Genomic DNA, 16,097 nt, shown 5'->3' with positions numbered 1-16,097 from the left:
AATAAAATATGACGCCAACTTTTCTTCTCCGTCGTTTAAAATTGCGAATTAGCATAAACAGTAACAATGCAGCCACGAACGAAGAATTCGCACATGATAAGTTTTGATAAGTAATTAGTAATCGCGGGTACGGTTTCGCGATTCCGATACTTCCACGGTATATCGCCTTCCTCCGACTGTTAAGGTCATATAGTCGATGAACCGTGCCCAATTTAAATATGGAGCGTATCGGAAAGAGGACAAGGGAGCAGAGAAAGAAACCCCACGTGGAAGGCAATGAGGGGGCAACGTGAAAAATAAAACCGTTCAAAGGAGTCGGTGGAACTCCGTTTTTGCCCGGGCGTAACCGGCGCAAACCTGTTTGATTCTGTCTGAGAAACGAACGGTTGCCGAGAGGGTGAGAACTTGCGACGGCCACGGAAAAAAGCATACGGGATCACCGGAATTAGCCCGGCACAACAGGTTTCCGTCTCTTAAACCTTTAACTCCGAGATTTTTCCTTTTGGTCGTTTATTGCGGACCTTGAAGGGGATTACGCGTACCCGCCGCGTAACGGAGTTAAAATAATTGAATTAAAGTCTCCTTATCATATAAAAACGCGTTAAATAAACCGCCGGCAATATCTCCGACAACAGAAACCCTGTTAAACCCTTCTTTCTCTTTACCGGGAATCTTTAACTTTTATTGTTCGACGTTTAACCGGCCGCTGGAAGGGTTAATTACAGCGTGTTGGTTAACTAACCCTTGGCACGCGTACGGTCTTTACAGGTTTATAATTGGTGACAATTGTCCATTTGAATACTATGATGTATTTATTGTTTGCAACATTTTTAAGAATAACTTCTTTCGTATTACCGCCTGGGTGACTAATAAATATAATACAAATTGTTTAAATTTCCTTTAACGCACATTTTCTGTGTTACAAATCCCTGAAAATTATGTTGCACATTCACGCATGCATATTTACATTATTTGTATTAACTTTCACCTCCGGAAAACACAATTTATTGTTACACGGTATGAACAAAATTGCATTGACCCTGCATTTACGATATTATCGTGTATATAATCGATAATTATTTAAGTAAAACTCTCATTACAATCCATAAAACTTCTTTAGATATTGTTGCGAAACATTTAACACTGATATTACTACAAAACATTTTGATATTATATAGTTTCCCTTTCATATAAATAAGCAACTTTCCCTGATAAACTTCTCACTATCATATTGACAACATTAATGTAACGTTTTAATCTATTATCTCCATGTTCGGTGCAAGCAAGGTCAAGTACTCATTAAGATAGTGTCATTCAGATGTCATGCATTTCACAATATGAACAAACCTGAAGCTAAGGAATTTTTTTAAAGAGGTTAATGGAGCTTATGGTATGTATAAGTTGAAGAATTCTTTTTCCAATGAAAACCGTTTCCAAAACCCTTTCGTAATGTATACATTGATATGTTAACACTAGAATTACCACGCCGGTCAAAATGCTGGATTTTAGATTTTTTCTTTTACAATTCGTGATGTCAAAAATATTTTCTTGAGGTTTAAGTATATTTCTTTATTCAAGTACATAAAAGTTACACCGTACGCGATCCCTTTCAGGTGAACAGAGACTATGTATGATAAGGGACACACGTGACCACGGCGTGACAATGAATACACTTGAAATACTGACACAGAGTGAAACAATATCCTACGACGGGACGCCCCAAACAGGAATGCACCTGATGCCGTTTCAAAAAAATACCGGTTCTGGCTTCAAAGTCTTTTGCTGGGTTGTGTGGATCGCATAAAGAACGAAAACCTGCAGAGCCACTTCTCCTGGAATGTGTTTATCAATGTTGCTAGCGGACCCATGACTAAGAGTGTCAGTGAAATGCAGCGCTGCACTTGTTCGCTCTTTTAACTCGTTACGAAATAATTGTCATTCAAACAGTTCACAGGAAGTTTGCGTGTACCATTTGTGCATGCAATTTATGAATTTATGGATGATGCGGGGAAGCAAAACGCGATGACCACACTGCGGATCTTTATGCATTTATGGTATTCACATATTTTTTGAAATGCGAGCGAACGTGTATATTAACAGACACTAATGAGATTTTTATTGTTTAAAGAATTTTCTAAGTTGAATTTGTTCGTCATTCTTTTTTTTTATAAGGCACAATATTGAAATGATTGATTTTTAAGGATCGATTAATTTCTGGTAATTGTATGTTGATTAAATTATGCAGGACTCGTTGTGTACTCATAAAAAGGTTTTTGTCGGGTTTGTAACACCTGTGCTGAGAGAGGGGTCCCAAACTACTCTACTGGAATACCTTTACCTGAGACAACCTCACGTCGAGTGTCCCAAACGGGAATACACTTGTCCTTACCACAAGAAATTCCTGTTACTTCTGTTCACCTGGTTATGTTCACCTGAAAATTGTTTGTAATTGATTCTGCAAGTAGAACCGGCTATCAATGAATGCAGCCAAATGACACCCACTTTGTATAGATGATGTATAAGAATGATATGGTTCATGAACTTGTATACTGTGAATGGAGCAAAAAAGGAAAGTTGTTTTTGAACTTGTTATCTGTCTGTGAAGAACATGTGCTTTTGTGTGAGTGGATATTTGAATGGTTGAAGGAGGGATGTACCGTCAAAGTCAGTGAGTACCCGAAGTTGAACTAGTACAACCATGGCATCCATGTTAGGCGGTCTTGTAAAAGAAAGTGAAAAAATGTTGGGTTAGTACATGAACATTTTTAAAGTAATTATTAAATAGAATGAAATGCATTTTATACATCTTAAATTCATGTATTATTTGGAAATAAGTTTGAAGGAGTAAATATTGTGGTAACCAGACAAGTTTTGTTAAATTCGTATTTTTTCGAGATTTTAAGACCATTAATGTTCTTTTTAAATAAAATTATTTGTTTAATAAATTCTATATTTTATTGCAATTTATTTCATTCACTTTGGTACGTTATGGTAGATGAGGAGTGGGTCTTAAGTTTTAATATTTGTTGATTATTTGTATCACATAATTTATGTTAATATTTATTATAGCTTAAAAAAGGACATATTCCATATACACCATATTCCTCTTCTGATCTAATTTTTATTTGGATAAATGTGATTCAATTGATATTTCAATGAATAGCCTATAAAATTTTCATTAACTTTTAACATACATAGTCTCGAAAAATGTATAATCATTCACTACAAAAGAAAAAAACGATTACACTGTTGTCACGTGAAATGATCCAATATTTTGCAGGTCTCGGAGAAATAGTCTGGGATAAGATTAAAGATGAGCTTGAACTTCTTGCACCCGAAGATAAATTGGAGAGCAATCCGATAAACCAAGAAACGCCGACTGAAACTTTGGCAGAGACCCAACTCGACTTGTCAGACCGCGTCTTATTCTACCTTTATACACGAGATAATCCAGTTGAAGGACAACCATTGTATATTGGTGATGTAGATTTATTGAAGCAGAGCAACTTCGATTTTAGCAAACCAACAAAAATTGTTACCCATGGATGGATAAACACAGTGCTTAATGGGGCGGTCAGTTTGATTCGTGACGGTAAGTGTCTCTCGCAAACAATTAATTTTATTTAACAAACTATATACTATTATAGAATCTCAAGTTGCTAAAATATTTTTATTCTTGAACATGTTAGACTTTTGTTATAAAAATAATTCTGTAACGATTGAAATTCCACTTTCTTTTCTTTTTCTCTAGCCTACTTGAAAAATGGCGATTACAACGTCGTTGGAATCGACTGGGGCAAAATTGCATTCAAGCCATACTTATGGGCCAGTAGCCGTGTTCCAATGGTCAGCAAATTCGTCTCCAGCTTTATAAATTTCCTTCAGATCCAAGGATTGGATTTATCAACACTGACGATTGTTGGTCATTCGCTTGGTGGTCACGTAGCCGGTTTGGCAGCTCGGTTTACCGAAGGCAATGTAGAGCATGTTGTCGGTAAGTCCAACTGCTCTTTTTAATCAACTATACAGGGTGTCCCAAAATTCCTTCAACAGCCGGAAATGGGAGGTTCCTGAGATCATTTAAAGCAACATTTTCCTTTGCAAAAATGTTATCCGCGGCTTTGTTTAGGAGTTATTAACGAAAAACACGGACCAATCAGAGCGCGACTTAGACACGAGTTGGCACAGTCGGCCAATAGACAGTTGGCGCGCCGGACTGTGCTAACTCGCGTCTAAATCGCGCTCTGATTGGTCCGCGTTTTTCGTTAATAACTCCTAAACAAAGCCGCGGATAACATTTTTGCAAAGGAAAATGTCGCTTGAAATGGTCTCAGGAACCTCTCATTTCCGGCTGTTGAAGGAATTTTGTCTCGGTCTAATATTTCCTCTTAGATTACGATGCCTAACGATTTCAATTTTATACAGCTTTGGACCCCGCTCTTCCGAATTTCGAAAATGCCGGCCCAGGCGAGCGAGTAGCCCGTGGTGACGCAAGATACCTGGAAGTGATTCACACGGACGCGGGTGTTTTTGGTTACGTGGACCCGATCGGAGACATTGACTTTTATCCAAATGGTGGTTCATTGCAACCTGGTTGCATGACCAACACTTGCTCTCACCTGCGTGCGTACAAATATTTCGCAGAGTCCATCAACAGCACTCCAGGCTTCGTCGCGGTGAAATGTAACAGCTATGCCAACTTCCTCGAAGGTAAATGCAGATCGAATACCAAGGCCATCTTGGGAGGTTCGAAACCGAACTATGAAGCCAAGGGAACCTACTTCTTGGGTGCGAACAGACTCCCCCCCTATGCTCAGGGTGAACGTTATTAAATAAAACTATGAGTCGTTTGATCTTTTATGTATCTTGAAACCGGCTGTAATACATGTAATTGAGAACATTGAAAATAAATTCGACAAATACTGCAATCATTGTATGTGTGTGTACGTTGCTCGAAATTGTAACTAGCCCCCGCTGCTGAAATAGTTAAAAACATCTCCAGTCGGGCAACCTGACGTCGCGTGACAAAAACACTTGACATCATCACACGAAATTTCTGACGCAGAATTCTCCGTAAAATTTGCATAACCACTTTCGGTAGTAGTATCGACTAGTATCGTCGACTAGTACCAATTTCCCATAATTTTTCAAACATTTGCTGTTCTAGACACTTGACGGTCATTTATAATCATTTGTACCCTGACTGTATCTTTTGATAAAAAATATTTGTCACTTTCAACAATATTAATAAAACAGAGATTAAATAGCTTATTCATTCTTCATTGTTTACAAAAATACGATCTAGTATTGTTGCATACTTATGTTATTGTTTATCTTCAGCAATTTTTTTGACAGGATGTTTTAACAACCTGGTTAAAGACAGATCAAAACAAAATTTTATTACTACAAATAATGTTAGTGACGCTCGTCGTTGATGACGTAGGTGGACAGGTAGCTTTGCGACAAGGCGCCTGCGTGAATGTTGACGTCTGTCGTCGACCTTTTGCTTCTGCTTTATATGTTGTCCTTTACTTTCTCGTGATCGAACTCCATTACACCTTTCCTTCTTACCACTTCTGCAGTCACTTCCTTCCTTTTACTTCCCTCTCTCTCTTCCTGTTTACATATCAGGTAAAAACAGGTCCTCGTTTCTCTATATTTTATCCTTTCCTCTCGTTCCTTTCATTCAGCTACGTTTTCTTGTCTCTTGAATCCTGGGAACTATATAAAGGAGTTCCAAATATCAGAACGCAGGTCTACATTTGAACCAAACATGAAGGCGTACGCTGTGCTTAGCTTGCTGCTTGTTTGCAACGTTCGCGGTAAGTTTCGCTATTTCTGTACGAATACATTGCATCCTTTGTGAGACGATAAATTTTTTAATTTTATTTTACCCTTCAGTTTATAATTGAAGAAAGTCATATTCAGGCAGTCACGTTTCAATTTCTGAAATTGTTATTTATCAAATTTAAATAATACGGATTATTAACATTAGTTTCCATGTTTCACATTGATCGGAATTATTGAAATTATTTCTCACATTCACAAGATTTGATTTATTTTTCATTTAACTGAGAAATATCTTCAGTGTATAAGATAAGTGACTACACTTTCAGGATATAAGACTGTCGAGTCTTTGGAAAGTCCTCAAATTATTGCCGAAAATCCAAATGCGATTGTCCATGGAGAAAAAAATAAACTTGATCCCGAAGATGAGTTGGTGTTTGATCCAACACACGAGGAAACGCCAAAAGAGAGCCTGTCGGAGACACAGAAAGATTTGGCGAACCGAGTCTACTTCTACCTTTTCACGAAAGATAATCCGAATGATGGACAACGATTGTATCTCGATGACGTAGCTACATTACAGAACAGCAACTTTAATTTTAGCAAACCAACGAAAATCGTTACCCATGGATTTCTAAACACTGTGTATAACAGTGCAGTCGATTTGCTTCGCGATGGTAAGAATCGTTTATAAACCATGAACTTTACTGCTCAAATATTCAACTTTACTTTTATTATCAACCTTTTCTACATCTCCAAAATTGATGACAAGCACCTCTAATGACTGTAAACCTATTTTCTTTTGCTTCCGCGCAGCTTACTTAGAGCATGGTGATTACAACATTGTCGGGATAGACTGGGGTAAAATAGCTTTCGAGCCATACATATGGGCCAGCGAACGTGTCCTGATGGTGAGCAGATTCAGCGCCGATTTCATCAATTTCCTTCACAAGCAAGGATTAGATTTATCAACAGTAACGATTGCCGGTCACTCTCTTGGCGCTCACGTAGCTGGCTTGTCAGCACGTTATGCCGAAGGCAATGTTGACCTCGTTGTGGGTAAGCCATGCGTACCGATGTTGCAATATTTACAATGAGGAATATTGAGACAATGCAAAGTTACGTTACTTAAAGATTTCAATTTTTACAGCTTTAGATCCTGCTTTCCCAAACTTTGCACTATCCAAGCCAGGCGAAAGGGTTGCTCGCGGGGATGCAGATTACGTGCAAGTGATCCACACGAATGCAGGTGTCCTAGGCTACGAAAGAGCGATCGGGGACGTCGATTTCTATCCCAATAACGGTAATTCACAAGCTGGTTGCCGCAGTAACACCTGTTCTCACCTGCGTTCCTTCCGGTATTTCGCGGAATCCATCAACAGCGACAAATTTGTGGCGGTGGCATGCGAGAACTATTCCAAGTTCAAAAAGGGAGCATGCAAATCGAATGCTAAGGTCGCCATGGGAGGTGTGAAGCCAGACTACAATGTAATGGGAACGTACTTTTTGGACACAAATAAAAAATACCCTTACGCGCAGGGGGATGTCGCATAACCAATTGTTTAATCTTTGACGAATTTTGGAAGTGTATGTTTATATACCTTTCTTTATGAAACCTTATAATCTGTATAGTACTGTTGCATTGTGATGTGTATACGTTTATTAGAATATGCCAATTGTTGCAATACATGTATCTGAGAAGGATAATAATAAACTGTAGAGTATAAATCTGTCTACAATCATTATTATTATAAGTATCAATGCAGAGGAAAAGAAAAAGCAAAAGTTTCTTCTCTCCTTCTTTCATTCCCTGTGCCCACTTCGAGCTTGTGTACAATTCCTACGCCCACTCTAAATGTTAGTTTATTCTCATGTCTCCAATGACTTGCTTTTTTCATTTTGTTCTGCAGTCTAATTCTGGTAACGCTCCTCCATGTTTCCTTGCTATATTTATCATCTCCTCTTGCTCTTTCCATCGTAACACGTTCTCTCGTTTCTAGAGTTCTGAAACCTATATAAAGGACTCGCAAAATTCCGAGTCAAACATGAGTTCGTACGCTCTGCTCGGTTTACTGCTGATCCACAGCATCAGCGGTGAGTTTTTTCGGCTTTTATAAGAGTTTTATCCAATAATTATTAACAATGTAATCAAAAAAATTGGTAGAATAAAAATATTGTAATTATCACTAATAGTTTCCTTGCTTTAATCTCCTTGGATAACAAGATTCTTTATGCTTCCAGAGAAACATGTTTTCTCGCTTCTCTACATGCTTCTCTCGCATTATGAGAAGCATGCCAAAATTGCATTGTCTCCCGCAATTTTTAGTCCGTTATAGGACATGAAACAATGCCACGATTTATAGGTCTGGGATTACGTGGAGCGGACTTGGATGCGCTGCTAGAGAATGAAAAAGATCATCTCGATCCCGGAAACAAGTTGATGAGTCATCAAATACAAGAAGGAACGCCCAACGAAACCTTGGAGGAAACGGAGCACGATTTGCTGAACCGGGTCCACTTCAATCTCTATACAAAAGCTAATCCGACTGACGGACAGCGATTGAACGTTGACGACATTGACGCGTTGCAGAAGAGCAACTTTAATTTCAGCAAACCGACGATATTTATCACTCATGGATGGCTGAACACTGTGTATAATGATCCGGTCACTTTGATTCGCGATGGTAAGAATCTTCTGTAAACTATCAACTTTATCTAGCAAATAAATAATCGAAGACTGCTTAGTAAGCCTCCAAGACCTATCATAAGCAACATGGTTTATTAAATTATGAATGATTAAAATCCTACATTTTTTTACAGCTTACTTGCAACACGGCGACTACAACGTCATAGGGATAGACTGGACCAAAATATCATTCAAGCCATACATATGGGCCAGTGACCGTGTTTTGCTGGTGAGCAAATATAGCTCCTCCTTCGTCAATTTTCTTAAAAAGCAAGGATTGAATCTCTCACGTGTAACCATAATCGGCCACTGCCTTGGCGGCCATGTAGCCGGACTAACGGCTCGCCATGCTGATGGCCAGGTAGACTATGTCGTCGGTGAGTTTTTCAAATTAATCTTAAATCAACTATTTTTACTGAGAAACTATTTTTTCTGAGATTTACCCTACCCAAAAAATTCAATAATCGATTTTCACAGCTTTGGATCCTGCTCTTCCAAATTTCGCACTCTCTGAGCCAGGCGAAAGGGTTGCTCAAGGAGATGCGAAATATGTGCAAGTGATTCACACGAATACAGGTGTTTTGGGTTACGAAAGAGCGATCGGGGACATTGACTTCTATCCTAATGGCGGTGCAATACAACCTGGTTGCACCTCTAACACCTGTTCTCACCTGCGAGCCTACAAATATTTCGCGGAGTCTATCAACAGCAAATCAGGCTTTGAGGCAGTGCGATGTGACGTCTACTCTAAATTTAGCAGGGGCGCATGCAATTCGAATGCTAAGACTGCCTTAGGCGGTGCGATTCCGAACTATGAAGCCAAGGGAGTGTACTTCTTGACCTCGAAGGGAGAGTCTCCTTTTGCGAAGGGTGCAGTTTCAGTTGAATTATAAATCATTTGATAGTCGATGTTTATTAGATGCATAAAGTGGAGTGGGGTAAGTGCGTAAACAGGGCAAATGCATTAACTGGTTATTTTTATTATAATATGAACGACATTTCATACATTTATTAATGTATTAATAAGTTAGTATGAACTAGTCGACATAGATGTCGCCCAAGAATAAAGGTGTTTTCCTACAAGGTTTCCACACGTCCTACAGTGTTTCCTACAAGGTGTAATCCTACATAATACTAATTCACCAGTAATAACTGTGGCAAGAGTTTGATACTAAGAGCGTTAAGTTTTTACATACCAGACTGAAAATACATCAGTTTAAAGTCCAACTTTATAAAAACTAGTGCGCTCTTACGCTACTTCGCCTTATATAATTATGTTGACGAATATTATTATAGTATAAAAAATTATATTACTATAATATTATTTACTGTATTATTAAAAATAAGAGCCTGATTTCTCGTAAATATCAGAGAAGATAATACGATACACGGATGTAGACGGGAGATAAAAATTTCCAAATCTTTCTATTTTCCTGGTATTCGATTATCAGCCGAGATTTTTCACACATTTTCTTCCGCTGAATCGCCCATGACTTCCGGGAAGGTTAACGCCAATTCGAAAGCGAAGATACACCGTGAAATATGAAGTAATGTATCCCAACGCAATAAAATTGTTTATCGATCAACCGCCTGTTCAATTTCCGACCGGTCGTCCTGCCGGAAAACAATTAATGTTGTTTTCTCTCCTAAACTGTCTATCACCAGCAGCTGGTTTTTCAATTGATCGACTCGCAGATAACTCGGCCACCAGTAATCTAAACCCCCTGCTCGTTATGATCACTTGCACGGAATTACTTTTCGCGAACGATACTCTAACTGCTTGTCTCACACCCTTCGATAATTCTGCGGCAACAGATATTTGCGTTATTCCTCGGGAAATATTCGAGCAATTGTAAGTGTACGAAATTTGATCAATATCATTTTCCGATGCATTTCCAATTTTTATTTCTACCCTTCCTTCTCCTTTTTTATAGTTTATATAACATTGTTTACGGTTTCTTTTAGGATTATATTTATTTGGTACAGTTCAAAAATAATTTTAATTACTGGACTGTAGATCTTTATGTACATACAATTTATAACATATTTCATAGTAGCCTTATTAAGTGTAGAACAATAACGACATACTGGTAAACAACTGGCGATTGCAGAGTGAATGTCGCATTGTCAGTATCGTAAATCAGAATAACGGTTGCTCGAAAGATAAATGACAATTTATAACACTGAATATGCGTGTTATGATATTTCTACAGAGAGTCTTATCATACCAGTTTTTGCGTTTTAATGCGATGTTGCAAAGTGTAACTAGTGTGCGAATTTTACGCATTTTTGGCAAAAGTGGATTAATGAATTAAGAATAGGAACAAATTTCTATTTTAAATCTGTTTATCTTCCATAAAAATCATATTCATTGGCATGAAGACTGCCACATATTTTTTTCTGAAATCGGCACACATTAAAAATCAAATGGAAAGTCTGGAATGTAATGAGGTTTCCATATGCACGGTATTGACAAAATAAATGCTGTGTGTTGCAAGATCTTGATGATGTAGCAAGTTACTCCATGATGTCTGCTGCGAAGACACAGCGCCCAAAAGAAGGAGTACGTTTCTGTTCATCCGGCGATCACTGGGACGAACGATCCCCTTCGAACCCACTCGAATGCCGGTCATCGGAAAACGTATCCACCGCGGCAGACATTTTACAGAATTTCACCATATTTGCGTTGCACTCGTGCGTATTGCCAAGTGAAAATTGCCCGTTGGGAAATTGTCGCCAACGGAGGAGCGTAGAAACCGTGGCCTAAAGGACTCCGGTGTTACTAATTGTTGTCAGCCGGCTGCCACGTGTGGATCCAGGTGCTCAGGATTAAAATTTCAAATCGCCGAACAAGGAAAATGAAAAATATAATCCCAACACGATCCCTGGGTCGACAAATCCTTGATTCACATAATTTATTTCTTAGAAAAATAACCCTGCCATTCATTTCTCCAAAGAAATTACTTTCTAATGAAATTTATCTTACGATCCTATTTTCATATTTTTTGTATAATATACAATAGTTAAACTTTTTATTTTTTAAAGGTTGCACGTAAACGGAATGAATATAATAGGCGTATGTGAATAACTATGTATTTATTATTCACACTCCAGGTATTCTTGTAGAAATAACATTGCGAAATCGTTGGAGGTAAAAATCTTTTATCACATTTGTTTTCCCCCCTGTAGAGAACACCTTCGCTATTGACAACAATGTTGATCATTATTGATATCGTGGTATCTATTTTTTTATTTTGGAAACAACACAATTGAAAGCTGCTGAGATATTTAGCCAATTAATTCGCTGGATCAATCTTCGTTTAATCCTATTTGATCTGTTTGCAACGCACGACATAACTACGTAAACTTTATCTTATCATACCACGACATGTCGATCATTTCGATTGATACCTTTATAAATGAATCACGAGTCGGTACCACCAGTAAAGCTCGGTGAAACATGATGGGGTACGCTCTGGTTAGCTTGCTGCTTGTCTGCGGAGCCTACGGTGAATTTTTAACGCATTTTTACAAAAAATATGATATTTTGCATACTCTCCTTTTCATGTTTATCTGTTTCTAATCATCATTTTAAATTTCCATGTAAAATGATTATTTTTAAATTCGTTGCAAACTCAAAAAATTTCTTATAAATATGAAACATATTATATCGAAATAGTATTTTTGGGATCAAAATGGAAAATAAATATTCTTTAGAATGGAAAAATTTTCAGAATTATTCTAAAATTATTCTATGTTGTACAGCTGCATTCCCAAGAGACGTCGAAAATGAGGTGGTCCATACCAACGTCCAAGCGCCTGAGATACGTGATCTAATGAACGTAGAGACCTATGACGAATCCGAGGAACAAACGAGGAAGGATTTGCACAACCGAGTATTCTTCTATCTTTACACAAAAGCGAATCCGACTAACCATCAACAATTACATCTGAACGACCTAAACTCATTGAGGAGGAGCAACTTCAATGCGAAGAGGCCAACAAAATTTATTACACACGGATGGATCAACTCTGCATACAGTGATGCGTTTCGGTTGATTCGTGATGGTATGCATCCTTCATAAACTGTTAGCTTCTTCTGGCAAAATGATTGGAAAAAGAGATTCTCTTGTTCTTTGGTCACTTCTGAAAAGACTCTGAAGAGTTTATTGCAATGTCAGTTCCACTTTCTAATGAGAAGCTTGCTTTGCTCTGTTGCAGCTTACCTGAAGCAAGGTGACTTCAACATCATCGCGATTGATTGGAGCAGCATATCAGTTAGACCATACATATGGGCCACTAAACGCGTTGTAATGGTGGGCCAATACAGTGCCAGCATGATCGATTTTCTTCGGTCGCAAGGAATGGATTTATCGCAAGTAACTGTCGTCGGTCACTCTCTTGGTGGTCATGTCGCTGGACTGGCAGCCCATTATGCCAAGGGTCAAGTTTCGAACGTTGTCGGTAAGTTATGCATATTTATGTCGCATCAACCATTCCTCCTACTTGACTCCGAAGAGGCAAGGATTACATAATCAACAATTTTGTCTGCTTAGACAAGCAGGTTTAGTCGATTAAAATTTTTTTTTTATTTTCCCAACAGTATAATAAATGAAACGTTATTGGACTGTGTAATTTTGAAAACTAGAAAAGATCTCTTGAAAATGAATTCCTCTGCGATCTAATTTTATGTCTATATAAAGAAGATACATTTAATATTCAGTTGAACAATGATCACCTAATTATCGCTTCTAAAAGGCTGACATAGATAATGGCAAAATTAATCTCGTCGCCTACTGAAAAATTTAATGTTGATTTCTAATTTATAACTGCCTTTTGATTCAATCACAGGAAGCATTTATTTCACGGGTGATTACTGATTCTCCGCTTACCAGAGAGAATGAACGATCAATGTTGATATCTAATCACATAATAACCGTAAAGATAAAAACTATTTGACTCTGATTTTGTCTTGTTGTTCTTATGAGAAATTTTTCATCGAATTGTATTGACAAAAATTGGGAGGACTTTTAGAACTAAATATATTTATAAAATTTTCTACTTATTTTGTGGAGTTAATCGATTTGGCCAATGAGAGACATTGCGATTAGTTCTTGTGTTAAGAAATGCATCTTTGCAGCTTTGGATCCTGCTCTTCCCGAGTTCCACTCAGCGAACAAAGGTTCCAGGGTTTCTCGCGACGATGCAGCATTTGTGCAAGTGATCCACTCAAACGGTGCAATTCTTGGTTTCGAAAAAGCAATCGGACATGTCGACTTTTATCCAAATGGCGGCGCCATACAAGCTGGCTGCATCACGAACACCTGCTCGCACTTGCGATCGTACGAGTATTTCTCGGAGTCTATCAACAGCAAGAATGGCTTTTGGGCGGCGAAATGTGACAGCTTCCTTAACTTCCGCAAGGGTGCATGCAATGGTAACAATAAAGGTCTGATGGGAGGTCTGAATCAGGATCGTAACCTCAGAGGAACATACTTCTTGCACACGAACAGCAAAGCTCCGTTCGCACGTGGAAGAATATAAGCTGTCAATCACTTCGATGGATCGTGAAACACATAAGCATAATCTCCTGTTGAACTGTTTCTGCGATAGGTGAGAGGTAGAAGAGTTTTACATACCTGATGTTAATAATCGTGTGCTTGTATGAGTGTGATTCGTGACTGGATTTTGTATGTGTGGCTACTGCATAGTAGAATTTTACGTGTAGGAAAATTATCTGAAAATTATTTGTAGAATAGTGTCTGCTAGTGCCTTTTTTATTTTCGTAAAAATAAAATTTTTTCATCCTGTTATGTGGTATAATAATTGTAAATTAAAAGTAATAAAAATTCTATAGTATAACAAATATCATATATTGTATTATACAATACAATAAGGAATTTATACATGTCATATAAAAGCAATATATTGACATACATGTGTTTGTAGTTTGTGTCTTATTAAATTTAATACGAATTTCTATTTCGAAATTTTGTAAATACCCACCGAATTTCTATTCTATCTGTGTAAGCAACAAATAAACACGATGCTCTGTGTAACCACAATTAGTTCTCCTCTCAGAATATTATTGAATAAAACGTTCCAGCCCATTTAATCGAGTATTATATTAAAAAGACGTTTAACGCCCTTTATGTTTGATAGCCAATCAAATCTACACATAATCTTACGCAAAATACCAATAATTATTAGTGGTTAAAATTAGTAGATGATTTCTCAAGGCTGCAGCTTATCATTGTCCCTTTGGTGTAGAGGGCTTATGATGGGCAACAGTGATTACTTAAGCAGACGGGGTTAAGTCTGTAATCTCCGAAAAATGTTCGGTGAATCAACGCCGGTGTAAAGACATTCCAGTCGGTGAGAGAAACACGTGGACACAGGGTAACGCCGGGTACGATTAACGTGGAGGTAACGGACACGTTTCCTCTGGTCACCCTTCGAGGTATATTTAATAACCACTCCTCGTTTTTATACCCTTGCGGAAACTCGTTTTGTGACCACCTCTGACCGTGAGAAACCAGGTCGACGGGAGTTGAAAAAGCTAACTCTTCGGTGGATGCGCGCGCGTTACCTTGTACAGGGTGTCTTGAACGTTATCGTGTCCTGAGAGACACTCTTCAATTATCAACATTCGCAAAAAGCCACATCAAAATATTTTTAATATGTTTTACTTTATTGCTTACAGGTTATAGATTTTGGGTTAGATTTTGCCCCTCATCAGCAAGTGACACTGCGGTCAATGACCCAGTTAGGTCCACGCACGGGTACGGGTGTCAGTGAGACTGGATTACGAAGTCGAGGGGTGGCGACACGTGTTAGCGTTGACGAATAGGATCTACCGATTTCCTTATTATTGATTGTATCCGTGTGCCACTTTTCCAATTTCCAGTATCACAAAACTGTTCCGTGCGTTGTTCAATGCATTTTTTATTCATTCCGCAGTATCTCTACATCTGTTATACAAACACGAAAAGGTAACTAAATTTTTTCTGCTTTTTATTCATCCAGTTTTGTCGTAAATAGACTGTTGACCCGATAAATAGAATCTCAACAGTTAAATAAAAATTGAATTTTTCTCTTAACGATTATGATACCTTGAAACTAATACGACAGTGATCTTAAATTCTTCTGATGTTTGTACTATTTTGGGTTTACTTATTTCCATTTACTAAGTTTGATTATAAATGCATTAAAGTCCGACATTTTTCATAGAATATTCTAATAAGATGTCTCCCTATCATTCCACTTATACACTTTTTCTTATACAACAAGAAAATTTTACTGTGCAGAAAGTTGGAACTGTACTCGATCATTCGCGAAAACGTCGATCGTCTTCGTCCAGTGACGCGGTAACTGTCTGTTCCCCGGGATCGATCGATTACTACCTTCGTCCCGTTGACCCCCAATTAGTCACGAAATTACCTGAATCGCTAACCGGTCAGCACTCGTTTCGAAATTTTCCACTTTGTTGATCGGCGCGGGCATGTGTGCTCGCTTGTCGTGCGCCCGCGCGCACGCGAGAGAGAGAAAGAGAGAGAGAGAGAGAGAGAGAGAGAGAGAGAGAGACGCGCGTTTCACTGAATTTACGCGTGCATCGCATAAAATA

The 16,097-nt window shown here is 38.2% G+C and overlaps 5 protein-coding genes across 6 annotated transcripts in view; 4 read left to right on the top strand and 1 right to left on the bottom strand.

Moving 5' to 3' along the window:
* LOC143213237 (uncharacterized) overlaps positions 1-16,097 on the bottom strand; it is a 183,731-nt gene that overhangs the window by 162,945 nt on the left and 4,689 nt on the right. The gene's annotated exons all lie outside the window — the stretch shown is intronic.
* LOC143213236 (pancreatic triacylglycerol lipase-like) lies at positions 2,595-4,928 on the top strand. Its single transcript, XM_076432886.1, has 4 exons — positions 2,595-2,747; positions 3,281-3,592; positions 3,752-3,994; positions 4,426-4,928. Exons 1-4 carry the CDS (start codon positions 2,699-2,701, stop codon positions 4,830-4,832), a joined length of 1,011 nt encoding a protein of 336 aa, XP_076289001.1. The 5' UTR covers positions 2,595-2,698; the 3' UTR covers positions 4,833-4,928.
* On the top strand, positions 5,679-7,515 carry LOC143213234 (phospholipase A1-like). Its single transcript, XM_076432884.1, has 4 exons — positions 5,679-5,822; positions 6,117-6,464; positions 6,604-6,846; positions 6,938-7,515. Exons 1-4 carry the CDS (start codon positions 5,774-5,776, stop codon positions 7,339-7,341), a joined length of 1,044 nt encoding a protein of 347 aa, XP_076288999.1. The 5' UTR covers positions 5,679-5,773; the 3' UTR covers positions 7,342-7,515.
* Positions 7,730-10,074, top strand: LOC143213235 (pancreatic triacylglycerol lipase-like). The gene is made up of 4 exons (XM_076432885.1): positions 7,730-7,881; positions 8,151-8,471; positions 8,608-8,850; positions 8,951-10,074. Exons 1-4 carry the CDS (start codon positions 7,833-7,835, stop codon positions 9,364-9,366), a joined length of 1,029 nt encoding a protein of 342 aa, XP_076289000.1. The 5' UTR covers positions 7,730-7,832; the 3' UTR covers positions 9,367-10,074.
* LOC143213634 (pancreatic triacylglycerol lipase-like) lies at positions 11,937-14,518 on the top strand. The gene is made up of 4 exons (XM_076433687.1): positions 11,937-11,982; positions 12,239-12,541; positions 12,695-12,937; positions 13,614-14,518. The coding sequence occupies exons 1-4, from the start codon at positions 11,937-11,939 to the stop codon at positions 14,015-14,017; spliced, it is 996 nt and encodes a 331-aa protein (XP_076289802.1). The 3' UTR covers positions 14,018-14,518.

The sequence above is a fragment of the Lasioglossum baleicum genome, chromosome 11, assembly GCF_051020765.1.
Source record: "Lasioglossum baleicum chromosome 11, iyLasBale1, whole genome shotgun sequence".
In the NCBI taxonomy this organism is placed as follows: domain Eukaryota; kingdom Metazoa; phylum Arthropoda; class Insecta; order Hymenoptera; family Halictidae; genus Lasioglossum; species Lasioglossum baleicum.
This window is presented reverse-complemented; position numbering and strand designations above follow the sequence as displayed.

What these genes read in the sequence shown, in the direction of transcription:
- LOC143213634 (XM_076433687.1), top strand. Translation starts at nt 11,937, where the DNA reads ATGGGGTACGCTCTGGTTAGCTTGCTGCTTGTCTGCGGAGCCTACG. An exon ending in GTTTCGGTTGATTCGTGATG is followed by an intron (nt 12,542 to 12,694) that starts GTATGCATCCTT and finishes GCTCTGTTGCAG; the next exon opens with CTTACCTGAAGCAAGGTGAC. An exon ending in TCAAGTTTCGAACGTTGTCG is followed by an intron (nt 12,938 to 13,613) that starts GTAAGTTATGCA and finishes GCATCTTTGCAG; the next exon opens with CTTTGGATCCTGCTCTTCCC.
- LOC143213235 (XM_076432885.1), top strand. Translation starts at nt 7,833, where the DNA reads ATGAGTTCGTACGCTCTGCTCGGTTTACTGCTGATCCACAGCATCAGC. An exon ending in GCTGATCCACAGCATCAGCG is followed by an intron (nt 7,882 to 8,150) that starts GTGAGTTTTTTC and finishes CACGATTTATAG; the next exon opens with GTCTGGGATTACGTGGAGCG. An exon ending in CCAGGTAGACTATGTCGTCG is followed by an intron (nt 8,851 to 8,950) that starts GTGAGTTTTTCA and finishes CGATTTTCACAG; the next exon opens with CTTTGGATCCTGCTCTTCCA.
- LOC143213234 (XM_076432884.1), top strand. Translation starts at nt 5,774, where the DNA reads ATGAAGGCGTACGCTGTGCTTAGCTTGCTGCTTGTTTGCAACGTTCGC. An exon ending in GCTTGTTTGCAACGTTCGCG is followed by an intron (nt 5,823 to 6,116) that starts GTAAGTTTCGCT and finishes CTACACTTTCAG; the next exon opens with GATATAAGACTGTCGAGTCT. An exon ending in CAATGTTGACCTCGTTGTGG is followed by an intron (nt 6,847 to 6,937) that starts GTAAGCCATGCG and finishes CAATTTTTACAG; the next exon opens with CTTTAGATCCTGCTTTCCCA.
- LOC143213236 (XM_076432886.1), top strand. Translation starts at nt 2,699, where the DNA reads ATGGCATCCATGTTAGGCGGTCTTGTAAAAGAAAGTGAAAAAATGTTG. An exon ending in GGTCAGTTTGATTCGTGACG is followed by an intron (nt 3,593 to 3,751) that starts GTAAGTGTCTCT and finishes CTTTTTCTCTAG; the next exon opens with CCTACTTGAAAAATGGCGAT. An exon ending in CAATGTAGAGCATGTTGTCG is followed by an intron (nt 3,995 to 4,425) that starts GTAAGTCCAACT and finishes AATTTTATACAG; the next exon opens with CTTTGGACCCCGCTCTTCCG.